This window comes from Ictidomys tridecemlineatus, chromosome 14, assembly GCF_052094955.1.
Source record: "Ictidomys tridecemlineatus isolate mIctTri1 chromosome 14, mIctTri1.hap1, whole genome shotgun sequence".
NCBI lineage: Eukaryota > Metazoa > Chordata > Mammalia > Rodentia > Sciuridae > Ictidomys > Ictidomys tridecemlineatus.
This window is the reverse complement of record NC_135490.1, coordinates 64,474,204-64,491,365: the sequence shown is the minus strand read 5'-3', so window position 1 is coordinate 64,491,365 and position 17,162 is coordinate 64,474,204. Positions and strand designations below refer to the sequence as shown.

Below are 17,162 nucleotides of genomic sequence, written 5' to 3'. Positions count from 1 at the left end.
TTTTTCATATTTTAAAATATAATTACATAACATTCTTTTTAAAATGTTTGTAATTTTTAGTCATACATGACAGTAGAGTCTATTTTGACATATTTATACAAACATGAAATGTATCATATTCTAATTAGGATCCCAGTCTGGTGAATGCACACAATGTTGAGATTCACTGTGGTATTCATAGATGTATGTAGGAAAGTTATATCAGATTCATTCTACTGCTTCTCTATTCCTATCCTTCTTCCCTTACCTTTATTCCCCTTTGTATTGACATAAATTAAAATGCATTATTTTAGAAAAAAATAGAGACAATGAAGCTAGAAAGAATAAAATGAAGATAAATTTATTATTAATCTATGCCATGCATTGTAAAATGAACTGTGATAAGAGACAATGTCTATGAATGTTGGAAGAAAAACAAAAGGAGAAATAATTTAGTCAATTACAAATGCCAATATTCATATGAAGGATTGAAAATTATATCTATAAATATAAATTAGCAAATAAATAAATCAGCAGTAGCCGAATGAAGAATTCAGAAATAGTCTCATGCAAAAATTAAATAAGAGGTTAAATTAAAACCATATAAGAAACAGAAACAAAATTCTGAGTAACAGAATATGTATGTGACTTGAGATGTGAGACACAGGTTCTGTTTTAGCAGAATTACTATATACAGCATCAATATGGATAAAGACACTGGTCACAACTAAAGCAAAATGTAGCTTGGAAAAACTTACAAAATTTAGAAAATTTCTACAACCTAGCAATTAATTTAACAATGGATGGATGAATACAAATACCAACGTCAGATACAACAAAATTTTTAAGCTCTATATCATTGAATACTAAGTAAATGCAAGTCAGAGATGGATTCAGCATGTTAGAAGACATTAAAAAGACTGATAAAATAGTCTAACAAAAATATGAGGAAATGCATACTTTCATACATGATATTTGGGATCAAAAGTTAGTATAGTGTTTCTAAAAGCCAATATGCACTTATGAAAATTTAAATTTTACATAAGTTTTGCCCATTATATTTCAATGCTAATAATTTGAAGAAATCAGATAAATGTGCAAAGCTAAATGCACAACAATGTCTATTTTTACCACTATTTGCAGAAGTTAAAAGTTAATATTATTTGGAAGCCCATCAATATATGAATCTTTGAAGAGAGTAGAAGAAAAGACCCATAAAATGAAATAAAATGAAATCTGTATTTGGGGTAGAAATGGGAGTTCAAAACCCAATTGAGTCAAATGTATGAAAGATGATATATCATGAGCTCTGTAATGTTTTGAACAATCAATAAAAAAAAGATGAAATGAATGTCAATGGAAAAGAAATAATTTTATAATGTTATTAGATGATAAGCATTGTGAATATTAAAAATGCTTTGTGTATTTATAAATATATGAAGTACATGCCCATTCAATTTAAAATATAAATGTATAATGTATGTGTAATGCTTAATAAATCCAGTTCTAAATTTCCATCATCTTAATTAAGCATTGTCACGATGTTTCACATTACCTTTTCACAAATTCAAAGTTTAATATGCTCATAAGGACTATAAAAATCTGATTATAAAAATAAATTATGTACATTTGTGTAAATAATGGAATGTAATTTCCTTGTTAATTGTGATTTTCTAAAAGAAATTTCCACATCAAATAATTCTGAACATAATTATCCTATAAAAGCTTATTGACATAATCATATTTAAAAAGAGAGAATCTGTTACATACCCCATGTCCTCTGCATTGTTCATGTGAGTTACAAGGTGCTTTAAAGGGATGTTCGTGTACGAGAACACATGACCTGCCATTACAAGACTAAAACACATGTTAAAACTTAAAATATTTTGAAGCAACTACCAACAACAAAACCTTTAAATGTAAACTCAAGAGTTGAGGATTCAAACTTGTTGTAAAACTTATATTGGAGGGGTTATATGCAAAATAGTTCATGCTTCAAAACAATCTTGGAGTCAATATCAACATAGTGTGTTATTCCTTTATGAAGTATTAATTTGCAAAAACATAACATTTTTCCCTTGATGGAGCAGAGCTGTACATTAATTGTTATGAATTGGTATAAGAACAAACAAAAAAAGCTTTTACTAAATATTTTGACTAGGAACTGCCTTTGCACCTAATGCATTTTTCTTTTCTACGCTCATAAAACCCTTGAGGAGCGTTTTTACTTTCATTTAATATTTGAAGAGAATAAAATTTATGGGGCTGGGGATACAGCTCAGTTGGTACAGTACTTGCTTAGCACTCACAAGACCTTGGATTCAAACCCCAGTACCACCAAAAAAAACAAAAAAAAAAGAGAGAGAGAGAGAATAAAATTTACACACTGAAGTTCAAGCCATAGGCTATGAAAGAACTATTTCTCGGTGCAAGAACTTCTTAACTCACAGAACCTAAGGCATTGTTTAGCATTGATGCTAAAAGCAGTATTCCCATCATGTTTGCTTTTTCTCCACTTATAATTATATCTTTCATATTAGCAGAGTGGCCTGGAGAAAGTTACTGAATTTCTCCAGACATCAATTAATTCATCTTTGCATATGGGATACTATTAAACATCTCACATATCATAAGAGTGAAAAAACTTGCTGCACACAAATGAACAAAAGCCATTTGGCATATGGTAAATGTTCATTAACCACAAATTTTACAATGCATATTCTACCTAACATATTAATAGTCTTCTACTAAAACTTAGTCTTTTGAGGCATGTTCTAAGATGATGTCTGGCTTTTCTCATGTTATCTGACGGAATATTTTTTAAAAATATTTTTAGTTGTAGATAGACACGATATCTTTATTTTATCCATTTGCTTTTTTTAAATGCCTTGCTGAAGATCAAACCCAATGCCTCACATGTATGAAGACTGTCTTTGTTTAAAAGATAAATCAAAGTACCAAATGTTAAAAATTTATTTGAGCTGTCAATTATGAATTCGGCATCTCCAAACCAGTAGTGGTTCAGAAAATGTGTTTACACACAGGAGGGAAGCATTGATCCAATGAACCAGGAAGGAAGGGAATTATTGTATTTGATTGATTACATTTATATAGCCTCCTGATTTGGTTTGTCCTGCTGACTTAAAAATGGCCTCATCAATGTTTATAGCAGCATAATTCACAATAGCTAACCTGTGGAACCAACCTAGATCCTTCAGTGGATGAATGAATAAAAACAATGTGGCATATATACACAATGAAATATTACTCAGCAATAAGAGAGAATAAAATCATGACATTTTCAGGTAAATGGATGGAGTTAGAGAAGATAATGCTCAGTGAAGTTAGCCAATCCCCAAAAACCAAATGCTGAATGTTTTCTCTAATATAAGGAGGCTGATTCATAGTAGGGTAAGGAAGGGGAGCATCGGAGAAACAGACTGAACTCTAGATAGGGCAGAGAGGTTGAAGAGGAAGAAAGCGGGTATGGGGTAATTAATGGTGGAATGTGCTGAACATTACTATCCAAAGTACGTGTATGAAGACACGAATTGGTGTGAATATACTATGTATGTGTACAACCAGAGTTATAAAAGATTGTGATCTATATATGTAATAAGAAATGCAATACATTCTTCTGTCATATATAATTTTTAAAAATTTACATAAAAAAGAAAAGTATAACTTAAAATTCAATTTTTTATTATTGTGTTTTATGGAGGAAAGACTTTTTAACAGGAATATTATGTTTTAGAGGAAATTTTAGGAGTATAGGTTAATAAGCAACATAAATATTTTACTTTACTTGTAACCAAATTAATTCTCCTTGACAATCACTACCAGAGGAAATACTTAACCTTTTAAATTTCTCTTTAATGTTCTCATAATTCAGGTTGTTCTGAGAAGCTGTCATTTTTGTGGCATTTTTGTTGTGCCATCTTTATGTATATCATTCATTATTTTTGTTTGTCAATTACATAATTACTGCAGATCACATCTTAGCTTGAGAATGGGGGCTTATATTCAGTAATGGGAGAAATCAAGTTCAAATATCTATTGAAAATTTCAGTAAAAATAAACCAAAAGTTTCCTATGACAAACAAATTTTGATCTTTTCTCTAAAGGGATATGATGCAGTATCCAAAAGTATTAGCATTGATTATAAATTTTAAAAAATAAGCTCTGTCACAAATATTCATACACACATGCACTTATGAACACAAATTCACACATTCACAATTACACCATAAGTAATATCAAGTAAAATTGTATTTACCCTATCTTCATCACAAGGATTGGCAGTATGTGCATACGTATCATCACGTCTTGAAGTATTTCTTAAATGTGCAGACACGCATACATGGCCTGCAAGGTACGTATACTGAAAATCATAATCTTTCATATCTGCTATTTCTGTATGTCCATAGCTACAAACTACTTTTCCACAAAGGATAAACCTGGCAATATGAAACATAAAAGTTACCTGTCTGTAAGTTAGTTTTCTAATATACTTGGAAAATAACAATTCAAAATAGAAGATAAAGGATTATACAGATCATAACACCAAAACTAAACCATCTTATGAAGCAGAACAAAGTGTACATTCATCTCTCATTTCTATCACATGACACTTTGCTGTATATACACAGTATATATACATGGAAAATGTATGATTTCCTAAGTGCTTACCCAAAATTACAACTTTTTCCACAGTTTCCAAATTTATCGTTTTGAAAATTTACTTCTTCAATACATATATAAGGAGCATTTAAGGCATCTGAAAAAATATGAATTTTCAATTACTCAGATTTAAAAATTCATTAAAATTGTTACAAGTGCTTGCAGTCAATAAAGAGACACCTAGACAACAATGCCCACCCATCTACTATGAAATATTGATTCCTTTTACCGTGTAATACGAGGAAACCAAACAATAACTACAGATTGTCCCGAATGTGAAAATCTTTAATACAGTCCAGATATTATTAAGAAACCAGTAATTTTCTCTTTGAAGTCATATTCTAATAGTCTACTCCTATTCCTCCAATCACTTGAAACTTGATAAATATCTGTTCTATAGTTAGTAGGCCAATTCTACCTTTTGACATAGATCAAAGTTATGATGGTTTACAAGTTTGCTTTCCTATGTAAATGTAAAACAACATTTTCTAATATGGCCATAGGATGGATTACTGATTTTAACTTAACCGCATTTTAAAAATGAAAAACAGAAAAAAAAGGTGATAATTACATCTTCCAAATATTTCTTTACACTGTCTACTCGGATCTCGGCAAAGCCCATAAAGACAATAAGCAGTATAATTATGGCATGGCTCTAAGTTAGCAGCTTTCACATCAGGCATACAAAACTCAGATGTTCCATTGCAAAATTCCGCAAAATCGCAGTCATCTCTACTTCTCCTACACAAATGTCCTCTTTCGTACAGCTTTGAGACAAAGAAAAACACAAATATTTGTCAGGCTCAATCAAGATTTCCTTTTAAAACTAAGAATTGTTGTGGATGTTTCGAAAGACAGAATCTCTATACCTTTTTGAAATATTAGACTGTACGAAATAAAACAGTAAGAAGTGATAACCTAACCATACAACATATGTGGGGAAGTCTTCTTTGAGATTTGCTAGCAGAAAAGCAAAGATATCCAAAACAGATAGTAAAATTCTTGTTAATGTTTGAAGAAAGACTCATCTGAGCATACAAATTCTACTTAAGCTTCTGAAATATTTGTTTTTCTTTGACTATTCATTGTCAAGACTAAACTGACCAATAATAATTATTCTAATGTGATACTAATTAATTGTAATTACCTATAGTAATTGAAGTTCTGATCAGAAATTCACTCATTATTGTTAGCAATCAGTTGGTTCAACTATTTTCTTTCATGTATTTGTATGAAGTTGTGTCTAAGTTGAAAATTTATAAGAAAAAAATTGGGTCGAATCTCATTGGTAGTAATGAATCCTACTGTTGTGTATAACTAAAAAGAATCTGTTTTGAAAAGAAGACACTTGGGGGCTGGGGTTGTGGCTCAGTGGTAGAGCAATTGCCTAGCAAGTTGTAAGGCACTGGGTTCAATCCTCAGCACTACATAAAAAAATATAAAATAAACATATTGTGTCTATCTTAAAAAAAAAGACAAAATATGAAGCCTTCTTCACTAATGACAGAGTATAAAACGTGTGAGCTTTTGGATGGCAGCAAAAGTCAAATTTTACAATGTACAAAAAAATTAATATGAACACATCTGATGCATTCAGTTATTGTTACTGAGGCCCTGCCTAGCAATTTGGGCTGTGAATTTTCATTTCCCAAAAGGAGCAATTATCTCCATTCCTTTAGGATGTAGGCAGATAGCAATAGACTTCTCAGAAGACAAAAGCCAATCCAAGGGCTCTGGTGAATGGAAAAGCAGCAGGGTCTAAAAAGTAGAAACCTTAGGTCTGTCTTTGGCATTCGTGCACCTTATAAATAAATATTTATTGGCTTTACTCACTGGTCCACAGAGTGGAAAAGAAAACTTTACCAAAGCTACTTCAGTATTTTATATAGTACATACTGCTGACTTTTCTGCACTGATTCTTTTTCTGCAATTTTTTTTCAAAATAAGAGTTGTTATTATTGTTGCCTGTTTCTTGAAACACTGCATGTCAACTGTGTGTGGTTAAGATAGTTTATTCAAAATGTGACATCAATCATTTAGTCATGAAGAGTTATATTCAGGCATGACCCAAAGAAAGTCACAACACCCAAATAATATAGAATTAGTATTGTATGTGAACTGAATGGGACTTCCATATGGGCTCAGTAAAAACTGCAGTTAAGAAAGTTGAGCCTTAAGGGCATCCTGTCAGTCTGTAATTAATCATGTGTGATTGGGTTTCTCTTGGTTACCATCAGGAGTCACTAATTAACTTGAAACAAACAAAATGACAAAAACAACATAAAATATCTACTATCTACTCCTCAGTGGAATAAAATGTGTCCTGTACAAACACATTCTAAGGATGCAAAATCATTATCTATATGTGAGTAATAACTTGATCCAAAAAGAGCTCACAGGATAGAATATAAATTACTTGAAAGATGTGATTCAAAGAAGCTATAAAAGGGAAGGGATACATAAGAACACAAAAAAATCATGAAGGAAGGTAATGAAATATTTGAAACCTTACGGTACAAGAGCTTGGATTACAGCATGGTCCACTGCCACATTCCAAATTAGGTTTAGTAAAAGTACAACTTTCGGCATTACAGCACTTTGTATATTTGCATACCTATAATTAAACACAAAGCACAGAGATTCTTGATTATTATACAATTTTGTTTACATTCATCATGACCATATGCTACATAATAAATTCTCAGTAATCTAGAAACAGTTTTGTAATAATATAATCCTACACTCTGTCAAGGCCAGACCATATAAAACATGTGGTCCTGGACTGGGGTTATGGCCCAGCAATACAGCACATGCCTAGCACATGTGAAGTACTGGATTCTATCCTCAGCACCACCTAAAAATAAAGATTCTTGTGTTCGCCTACAAGTAAAAATAAAATTAAAAAAAAAGAAATAGTCCTATAAATGAGTGGAGATAAGATTCATTTTGCCTAGTAACATAACCATTATAACTTAATCGTGCAACACATTACTTTGTAACAATTCTGGCATAAGTGACAATTCTGTATAAGCAAGACTACTGAGCTGCCAATGACATAAAGTTATCACACACAGTTATGTACGGTATATAACACTTCACAAAAATAATAAATAGCCATGTTTCTGGTTTGTATATTTACTATGCTATAATTTTTATCATTATTTTAGAGTGTTCTCCTTCTAATAAAAGAAAATTTATCTATAAAACAGTCTCAGAGATTTCAGGAAATTTTCAGAAGATGGTATTATTATGAATAACTTGCTTCAAACAACTTATTGCCCCTAAAGAAAGACAGTGTTATTGATAATCCTGACCCTGTACAGGCTGAGGCTAGTCAATGTGGGTGTTTCTTAGTTTTTGATCAAAATATAGTTACAGTTACAATGGAAGAACTTAAATAATATAAAAGATTAAAGAAAAAGGACAGAAAGAAAGTATTTTGGAGAGCTTAAAATTCCCTTGTTTTTAAAGCTGTTATTAAAGAGTCAAAGAATTTTAAAAAGTTGAACATTTATAAAGTAAAAGTATTATAGTATTATAGCCATGCATGTATATTAATCATATTTTCTATTATCTGTATTATCTGTATTTAATTATGCTTTTACATCTTAGGGGCCATGCTGGTGTTGAGAAATGGTCCCTCCTAGGAATAGCTAATTGAAATTCCTTCAGATAGTGAACAATTTACCTGTAAGAAAGCCTTTCACATGCAAATAAACCAGTCCATAACCCATAATGCCAATCACTACTTTTATCTAACTCTTATGCAACAAGCCAATATTTCCAATTCATAACAACACTGGAGACAGACACTGACAACTAGGTACCAACTCTGTAGGTCATAGAACACCAGCATTACTATTCAAGCTAGCTAGTCCTAAATCAGGTACCCTTCCTTCCCTGCCTTGTCTTCTCCATGAAAAACCCAATAAGCCCTGTGCCCATCCTTTCCTCCCAACTCTTTCTTCTTTCTGACCAACCCTGGTAAGCCCCATTGTTGCCTTCTACTCTCAGGAAGTGCAATTATAAAAATATGAACCAAATATGATTAATTACTTCTCAATAAATATGCCAAACTAAACCAATATGAAAAGGAATAGTCTTTCCAGCAAATGAGGCTAGGTATCAACATGGAAAAAATATTCTGAAACTACTATCTATGATTTATCATAGAGTAAATAAAATCATCCAAATTATAAAAATAATACTGGTAGAGTGACTGATATTTGCTATATAAAACTAAGTACAGTAAGACAGTACAGGTGATGCATTTCCTATACTTGTGGGGTCATTTGACTATGTACAGATGGATTACACTCAATTACCAACTTCAGTGTTTGTCTTCTGCTTTGATAGAAACTTTCCCTCACAGGAAGACTGATGATATAAGAGTAACAAAAACTTTATTAGAAAATATGTTTCATTTCTGGGAAATTCCTGGAGAAGTCTCCGTTGCTAAAGATATTTGTTTCATTGGACATGTTGTAAAGGAGTCAACTAAGTACTACAAACACAACACTACCAATGCAAAGCTAACTGAATTGACTAAGTTGTCCTAGCCAAAGATATTATCATTAGCCTGGAAGGCAATCAGATCTATCTCCCATAGAAAACACAGACTGACCCCTATGAAAATAGTTATGGTCGGGCATGATGTCACAAGCCTATAATTCTAGTAGGTAGGAGGATCATGAGTTCAAAGCTAGCCTTGGAAAAAGGGAGGTACTAAGCAATTCAGTGAGACCTTAAAATACAAAATAAGACTGGTGGCTCAGTGGTCGAGTGCCCTTGAGTTCATTCCCTGGTACCAAAAAAAAAAAAAAAGTTAAGGGAAGGCTTATGTGCCTAATAATAGGACCTCATGTGTCTCCTCCTACTCTTAACAGGACTCTAACAGGACTGCTGATTGCAAAGATATGATTTCAACCGTGTCATTCCTTAAGCATATTTTCACCAGGTAAAAGATGCCCTTTGTCACCAAACAACTGTTGAAAACCACACACTTCATGATCGGGAGATTAGGTCTTTCAAAATGACATAAGAACTACCCATGAACTCCATTGGAAAGGACCACACTCGATTCTTCTCTGCATCAACATTTCACAGCCACCAGTCTCATAGCTATCTCACTCAATTCAAGAGGTCCCCTATTGTACACTCATTGTAGACCTCAAAGTAAAACTGACCATGGATGATTCTCTTCAGAAGCACATAGAATCCTAGACATGGAAAGCTTTCCAGAGATGACAGGTCCAGACTTCTCTCTTCCCTTGTCCTCTTTTCCCCATATTTCCTTCCAGTTTATACATGTCAAAATAATGCAATAAGTAAGATTTGTTAATGGATTCTCTCTACAAGAAACAGCTGAATATAAGAATGTGTGTAACAAATTTCAATGACATTCCAAGTCCATCATCAGGTCCCTTCCTACAGGGCCAGATTTTTAGATTAACTATACAAATTGTCAGGTTGCCTAATATGATAATAGACAATACATGTTTGAGGGATTTGCAGTTAAATTATGTCATAAATTGAGTTAAGAAACCTAAAAGGAACAATAGTTTGGAGGAAAATTTATGACTCTGATCCCTTCACTTAAGTAGTTTCTAATTATGCAATGATTCAATAATGGATCCATAAGCAAATATTACCTGTGCTTTCCTACTATTAATCCCTAAGACAAGGGCATCCCACAGGGAACAACCTTTTGTTCTTAGAGGATATAGTTTCATCTTTAGAGAATTTAATGATCAACTCTATGCCTGAGCAACTTCATGTAGCAACAAATGTAAATAAGGGGTCAAAATTGATTACAGTTTCTAACAGAATCATTGCTATTTGGTAAGCAACTAGAAATGAACATTGGTCTAGACTAAAAAAATAAATAGGAATTTGCCAATAGAGGCATATCTCTAAGAAGTGAGCATCATTTTGTAGAATACTCCTTGCCTTAATTGATATCAATCTAAACGAGGCTATGATTAGAGATTCATGTCAAAATTAGTAGTAGAACTGTCTCCATTGCAAAGAGTACATTTGCAGAGCAAAGTTCTTTAATTTCTCTTGTTAAACTTGTTTGAAATGATATGATTGCATTGAACTGTCAGCTCCACAGGAAGGAGTATATATTATCTAATACCTCCTATTTTATTTGAATAAATATATTGGGTATAATAGAAGCTTAGTAGCAAGAAAGCCATAAACAAGGTTCCTCTTCTGTCTTATTTTTTAAACATTGTGTTTTGAAAGGTCAGGTTTTGAATGCTCCTGGTAAAGAGTAAACATCTAGTCTCTTAGTGCTATCTTCATGATAGTCAACATAACATCTTCTTGCTATTTTGCATCCCCCTGAAGGATATAATATGCTCATAGGCAACTGTACACTACCAATCAAATGATTTCTGTATTGTAGGATACAGAAAAAAAATTGTCCCAAAAGAAATATTCAGCTGATTTCATATTCAAAATTGTTAATTCCATATGGAAATCAAACAAACTCATTATGATGACAACAGCTTTTGATCAATTTTTTCCAATTGAAAGGCTGACTTTAAAGGGGAAATTATTAATTTAAATTAAATTTGGCTTAACTGCTGAGTCCCTACTTAGAAACTGCAAGCTGAGAGTTTATAATAGCTGAGTGTCAGCCAATCACAGGCTGGCAACTGATCAGACTATGTAAATATAAGAAAAATGCATAATCACACCATGTCCAAATAAAACAAATGCTGAGCTATCACCAATCAAGCTGTTTCTGTACACTACATCCGTTTTCTGTCAGTAAAAACTGCTGGCCCTATTATTAAGTAAACATTTCTGAGCCTCTCTTAGCTCAGGGGGATCCCTGATTTGTGAGTTGATTTTTTGCCTATGTAAACTCTGCTACATTTAATTTGTGTAACATTTTTCTTCCAGTAAAGTAAGATTTTTTTTAAAGGAATCACATGGAATTTTAAGTCAAGAAAAATACTTGAACACTTAAATTATTTAAATAAAAATCCACTAGTTCTCATTAAGAAAAGATTAGTGGTTTGCAGTGTAGAAGTCAAGTGCATCTAAACCAAAGTACAAAAAGTAGACACTTCACAGCAAAGAAAACTTACATGGCTAGTAAGTTTATAATCAATTTTACTATTACTCAGAAAAGTTCTATTTAAACCACATTGAAATATTTTTTTAAAATATTTTTTAGTTATGCAGTGCTGAGAATCAAACTCAGTGCCTTACACATGCTAGGCAAGCACTGTACCACTGAGCCACACCCAAGCCCTTGAAATATTTTTTAAACATAAAATTGTCTGGCAATTGCAAGTGTTGATTCACTATTAAAATATTGTATGGATCCTAGTGTAAACAGCCATTGAAAGTATAAATTAGCATGCCACATTTGAAATAAATTTGCCTTTTCCCAGTCATTATTCACCTACCTGATAACCCAAAACTTCCATATCTAGATGTGTAGACTCGAGACGCTTAAGTACAACAAGAATTGAGTTCAAGACGTACAGAAAAACAAATTTTAAAACCTAATTAGTATCAGAAAAAAATCTACAAAACTCACTAAATACTTGAAAACAGGAAGTCTATAATCCTGTATTATTCACATAATGGATTATTAGGTGGCAAAAAAGTCAAATAATACAATGGAAATAACTGAATTCTGGAAAACCAGAGTCAATGACTGGAATTGGGAGATCAGGAGATGAATAACAAAATAAATGTAGTCAATTTGGAGAAATGTGGATATGATTTAAGAGATGATTACATTAGATTACTGATGCCAGTACAGAAAACTGATACAACTATTGGTTGTAAAATAGAAAAAAATCTGTTTTATCCATTCCATGCTGATCTGTAGATAAGTTTTTTTTTTTAAGTTCATCAAATGCATCCAATTCAGAATATGTCAGTCATTGCATGTCACATATCTCCCCATCAAAACTATGTAATAAAATGGTACAATAACTTAAAGAAACAAGTCTTCTTTCTCTTTCTACATGGCTAAATAAGGAACACAAGAACAAATATTAGGCTATGTTATGAAAGTTTACCACTGACCTCCGGCTTGCCACAATCACAATCCTCTCCGATTTCCACAACTCCATTTCCACAAGCAGGTGGGCTTTGTTTGGCAGTCAATTGTGAAAGAAGTTTTTTTTTCCTTAGACATCCAAATTGAGGTTGTGAAATTATCTGCTTAAATACGTCTGTGCTGCAACGGCTAAAAACCTTTACACCTTGGGACTGTCTAAAATTAAATTATATTCCTCAGTTAAATAGAATAAAGTCAATATCAAGGTAACATTCTTCAAAAAAGTGTTATGAGTTCTGGTAAAGAGCCAAAGGAGAGGAGATCATCTTTATTTCTTAACACAGGTCATAAACAAAAGCAATGATTTTACTTCCTTTGTAATTCTTTATAATAGACATACAGAAAATAGAGGAAGTTAAAATGACAAAACACTCAAAATGACTTGCACGTAAATTCTATTAAGAGTATATTCTATGTTTTCAGCATCATTTCTATTACAAAAATTTCAAATGGCCATTAAGAATATGGAAAAAACCCAGGAACTTAGGCTGAAATTTTAAGAGGAGTAAAGGATGATTTGTCAAGTTATAGAAAAATCATGGCTAGTTGTTTCATAGTAATAGAATTAAACATCGTTTTTCAACACTGAGGAATATGTAATGTACAATCCCTCTATTCATTTTTTGGAGAAAAACAGGGTCTCACTATGCTACCCAGGTTGGTCTCCAACTCCTGGCCTCAAGGGATTCTCCTGTCTCAGTTTCCAAAGTGCTGAGACTATAGGCCCAGGTCACCAAGCCCAGCAACAGTATTTCTATGTATTTACGTGTACTGTTTAGTGATCTTTTTGTTTAATTTTTATGGCAAGCTCAAACACTGAGCAATGATGCAAATAGGGTCCAAAACAGATTTTGCTTGCTGAAACATTAATAGATACCAGCACTGAGTCCTGATAATTCTAAGTACTTTAATTCTTTCATACAATTGAGTTCTTGTAACAACACCAGGACCTTCAAAATCAGGAAATAAAAATAATTATTAATACCTACTCCTGTGCATCCACTCAAATAACTCCACATATCAAAAACATTAGGACCCAGTTCACAAGGAAGCACTGCATTTAGCACTCACATCTTCTTAGTTTAGTTGCATATGCTTTGTTAGCATTTGTGACCTTGAAAAGGTTTATAATTAAAGGTTAATTATTTTAACCAATGTCTATCAATTTAGGTTTATGAAATATATCCTTGTGATTAGACTTAAATTATTCATCTTGGCCACATTACTGTGTGAGAGTTGCAGTGTTTGTTTCATTGTCAAATAAACAGTGGCACACGGTTTCAATTAGCTCTACTAGTGATAAAAGTCATTTTGATCTGTTGCTTTTATTACAGAATGTATTTCCACAAATATTTGGGTCTGTCCTTATTTTCAGATGCAGCATATCACAGGTTTATTTTTATTTTCTCTGCCTTAGCCTTGAAATCAACTATTTCTCTGATATTCTCCTTTTGGTAGAGAAGAGCATTTAAAAACCATGAATGGGTGATACATACTTGTATTGTTATTCGATACTTAGAACATGCCTGCATATTAAGAAATGTTAACAACTCATTTTGTCCCTGTGTGGCCATGAACATAGTGATATTTCGATGCCAGCAGGGGCAATAATGTTTTGGGATGTGGATTAGCAAACAATTCTTAGTTTCCAGATCTGTAAGATTTTAGAGGGCCTGCTATGTTCCTTCTACTTACACAGCTACTTACTTCATGCAGATATTATTTTACCAATGGGTTAGTCCTACATAATAGTTTTGTTGCATTCCAGTGAGGGAATCTTGTAGTACTTGCTTTTGTATTTGTCCTAATTTTCTATTTTAAAGAAGGCCTTTGGGTGACTAACATGCCTAGTTGATACTTTTAGCATTTGAGGTTCAAGAACACATTCCTCCCTGCGTAACACTCCATCTTATTTGGGTTCTTGTCCTAAAATGTTTTCAACCATCTCATGTTATTGCTTTTCTCTCAGGTACCTGTATACATGAGAATGACTGAAAACTTTATCTTATGGTACCTAATTTCACTCTAAAACTTTTTTCAAAATTATGAGTTCATGATTTTAATTCTCTTCCATCTACTGATGATTTGTACTTTAGAACTCCTATCCTCCAATATTCAGACCTATAAAACCCTGTGTTAGATAATTTCAATGGATGATTCAGAATAACTCAGAATTAACAAACAGAAACAGCCCTAAAAATTTCTCCCCACTTTCTTCTTTCTTAAAGCATTGCCCTTTGCTCAATATTTATTAATAATTATAGTATTCAACACTTAGGAATAATTCTTAAAATCTCCCTTCCACTCAATCTTGGTACATTTCTATGGATTTTTATAAGAATCATCATCTCCCACATGCTACCTTATTTTCGCTCCCTCTGATATATTTTACAGGATAATTTTTATTATCTATACAGAATAAATTGATTAAATTGTGTTTTGTTACATTTATTATAAAAGTCCATCTCTCTCTTTCTTCATGATTCCATTGTCAACTGCTTTCCTACATTTCCTATCTAATTTCCTGGGCTTCATTCCTTGACTCATGATTCTTTGGCTTTCTATATCACTTTCTTTTCCCTCTGCCTAAAACACCCTTCATTATATTCCCAACCATTTCTGCTTTCTTTATTTCTCTTTAACCTGTTCCAACACCTCACCAAGCATCATTATTCTAGTTCTGTTTACAGTCAAGCTTAGGACTGTTAAAGTATCATTATATTTGCTCACTTTGAAAAGTATATCAATAATTACAAAACCCAGAATGACCTCATTAATATCTACTTCATCTCTATACAGTCATTGAATAAGGAACTATTTATCACATTTTCTATAAAGTCCTATACTCACTCTCTTTCATATATTTTAAATAAGCATGTATATATTTAATAAAAACATTCTTATTCATTGTATTGTGAGAAATTACATATTGAGGAATACTACAATTACTTCTCAAAAGTTGATATAAATTTGATATCAAAAACATCTTACATTGCTCCAGGATTCATTATGCATGTACTTTCTGGACAGTAACAATTGTAGACATCATCATAAGCTAATCCCAGGTTAATTCCAATTAGCTGTGCCAGAACAACTGAAAATGCCTCTAAGGATATTGTCTTGGGGTGCTAAATAGACAACAAGAGCAGAAATAATTGCTTAAGTTTTTCTCAACCACTTAGATTTGTCAACTTTTTGTGCCATTGCCATGAATGTAAAATCAAATTTGAGAAACTACTCTACTAAAGCTATTTTCTTAGTAATATAGAACATGAATGACTTTGGTAAATTTTGATATTCTTTTGGTGTAAAAATATTTTAGCCCAAATGGCAGCAAAATATATTAAAATAAGATGAACATCATAATAATATAAGATTTAAAACATCAAAAACATTTTGTTAAGAATGATTTAAGTACTGTATTTATGAAAACAACATTGGAAAAACTTCACAGATTATGAAGAGTTAAATAGATAATCAAATATGATTTTAGAAATAGTTTGAGAAAATATTTAAATTATTTTTTTAAAAGCAGAAGAACATAATATTTTTCAAATGGTATTCCTTTAAAGCCCTAGCAATGAGTGATCTTTTTACTGTCTCAATTTTTTTTCTATTATACTATGTTATACAGGTTTTATAAATATCATAAATATATATAGCCCATTAATTTTTGGCTTCTTTTTAAGCACTGTTAAAATTAATCTATGTCTTTCATGGTTTAATGACTCATTTTCTTAAACCATGAATAATAATCCAGAAGGATTCCAATATGATGTTGAGTAGGAGTGGTGGGCTACTTTATTGCCTCATTCCTGATCTTAGCAGTAAAGCATTATTTTCTCAACATAAGCATGAAATTAACTATTGGATTTTGATTTGTTTGATTTGCTTTCTTACTTAGACTATTAAAATGAGTAATTAAGCTAATTGTGTTTTTAATGAGGAACCAGCATTAATATCTGTAAAAATTCTCTCTCTCTCTCTCTCTCTCTATATATATATATATATATAAACAAGGTTATACAAACTAAAAAAAAAGAAAAATCAACTAGAGCAGTTCAAAAGCACAATTGATTAGACATAAGAATGAGTGAAAATGAAATCATCATGTCAGAAGCACAAAATGAAAAAAGAAAACTGAAATAAATTGAAAAGTTCCTAGTCCTATGACTATCAAGCAGAGGAATATATGTCTTACAAGGAGAAGAGAGAAAGAGACAAAGAGCATGTATGAGGGAATAATGGACAAAAAATTTTGTTAACTAAGAAAACTGTAATCAAGAAAGTTAATAAATCCAAGTAGGACTAATTTCATGAGAACTTCAAGGAGGTATAGTATAATCAAATGGTCATAAGTCCAAAGCCATGGACAAATCTTGAATGCATCAATGCAATAGTGACTGACTAG

At 32.1% G+C, this 17,162-nt stretch overlaps 1 protein-coding gene across 1 annotated transcript in view; it reads right to left on the bottom strand.

Annotated features, from left to right (window-relative positions):
* Positions 1-17,162, bottom strand: part of LOC101971886 (A disintegrin and metallopeptidase domain 3) — a 32,199-nt gene that overhangs the window by 10,706 nt on the left and 4,331 nt on the right. Inside the window, exons 4-10 of the mRNA XM_078031360.1 lie at positions 15,743-15,879; positions 12,718-12,907; positions 7,172-7,273; positions 5,231-5,426; positions 4,669-4,756; positions 4,256-4,436; positions 1,750-1,836 (exon numbers count right to left, since the gene is read on the bottom strand). Coding sequence (XP_077887486.1) covers positions 1,750-1,836; positions 4,256-4,436; positions 4,669-4,756; positions 5,231-5,426; positions 7,172-7,273; positions 12,718-12,907; positions 15,743-15,879 — 981 coding nt within the window. The remainder of the gene's footprint in view (positions 1-1,749; positions 1,837-4,255; positions 4,437-4,668; positions 4,757-5,230; positions 5,427-7,171; positions 7,274-12,717; positions 12,908-15,742; positions 15,880-17,162) is intronic.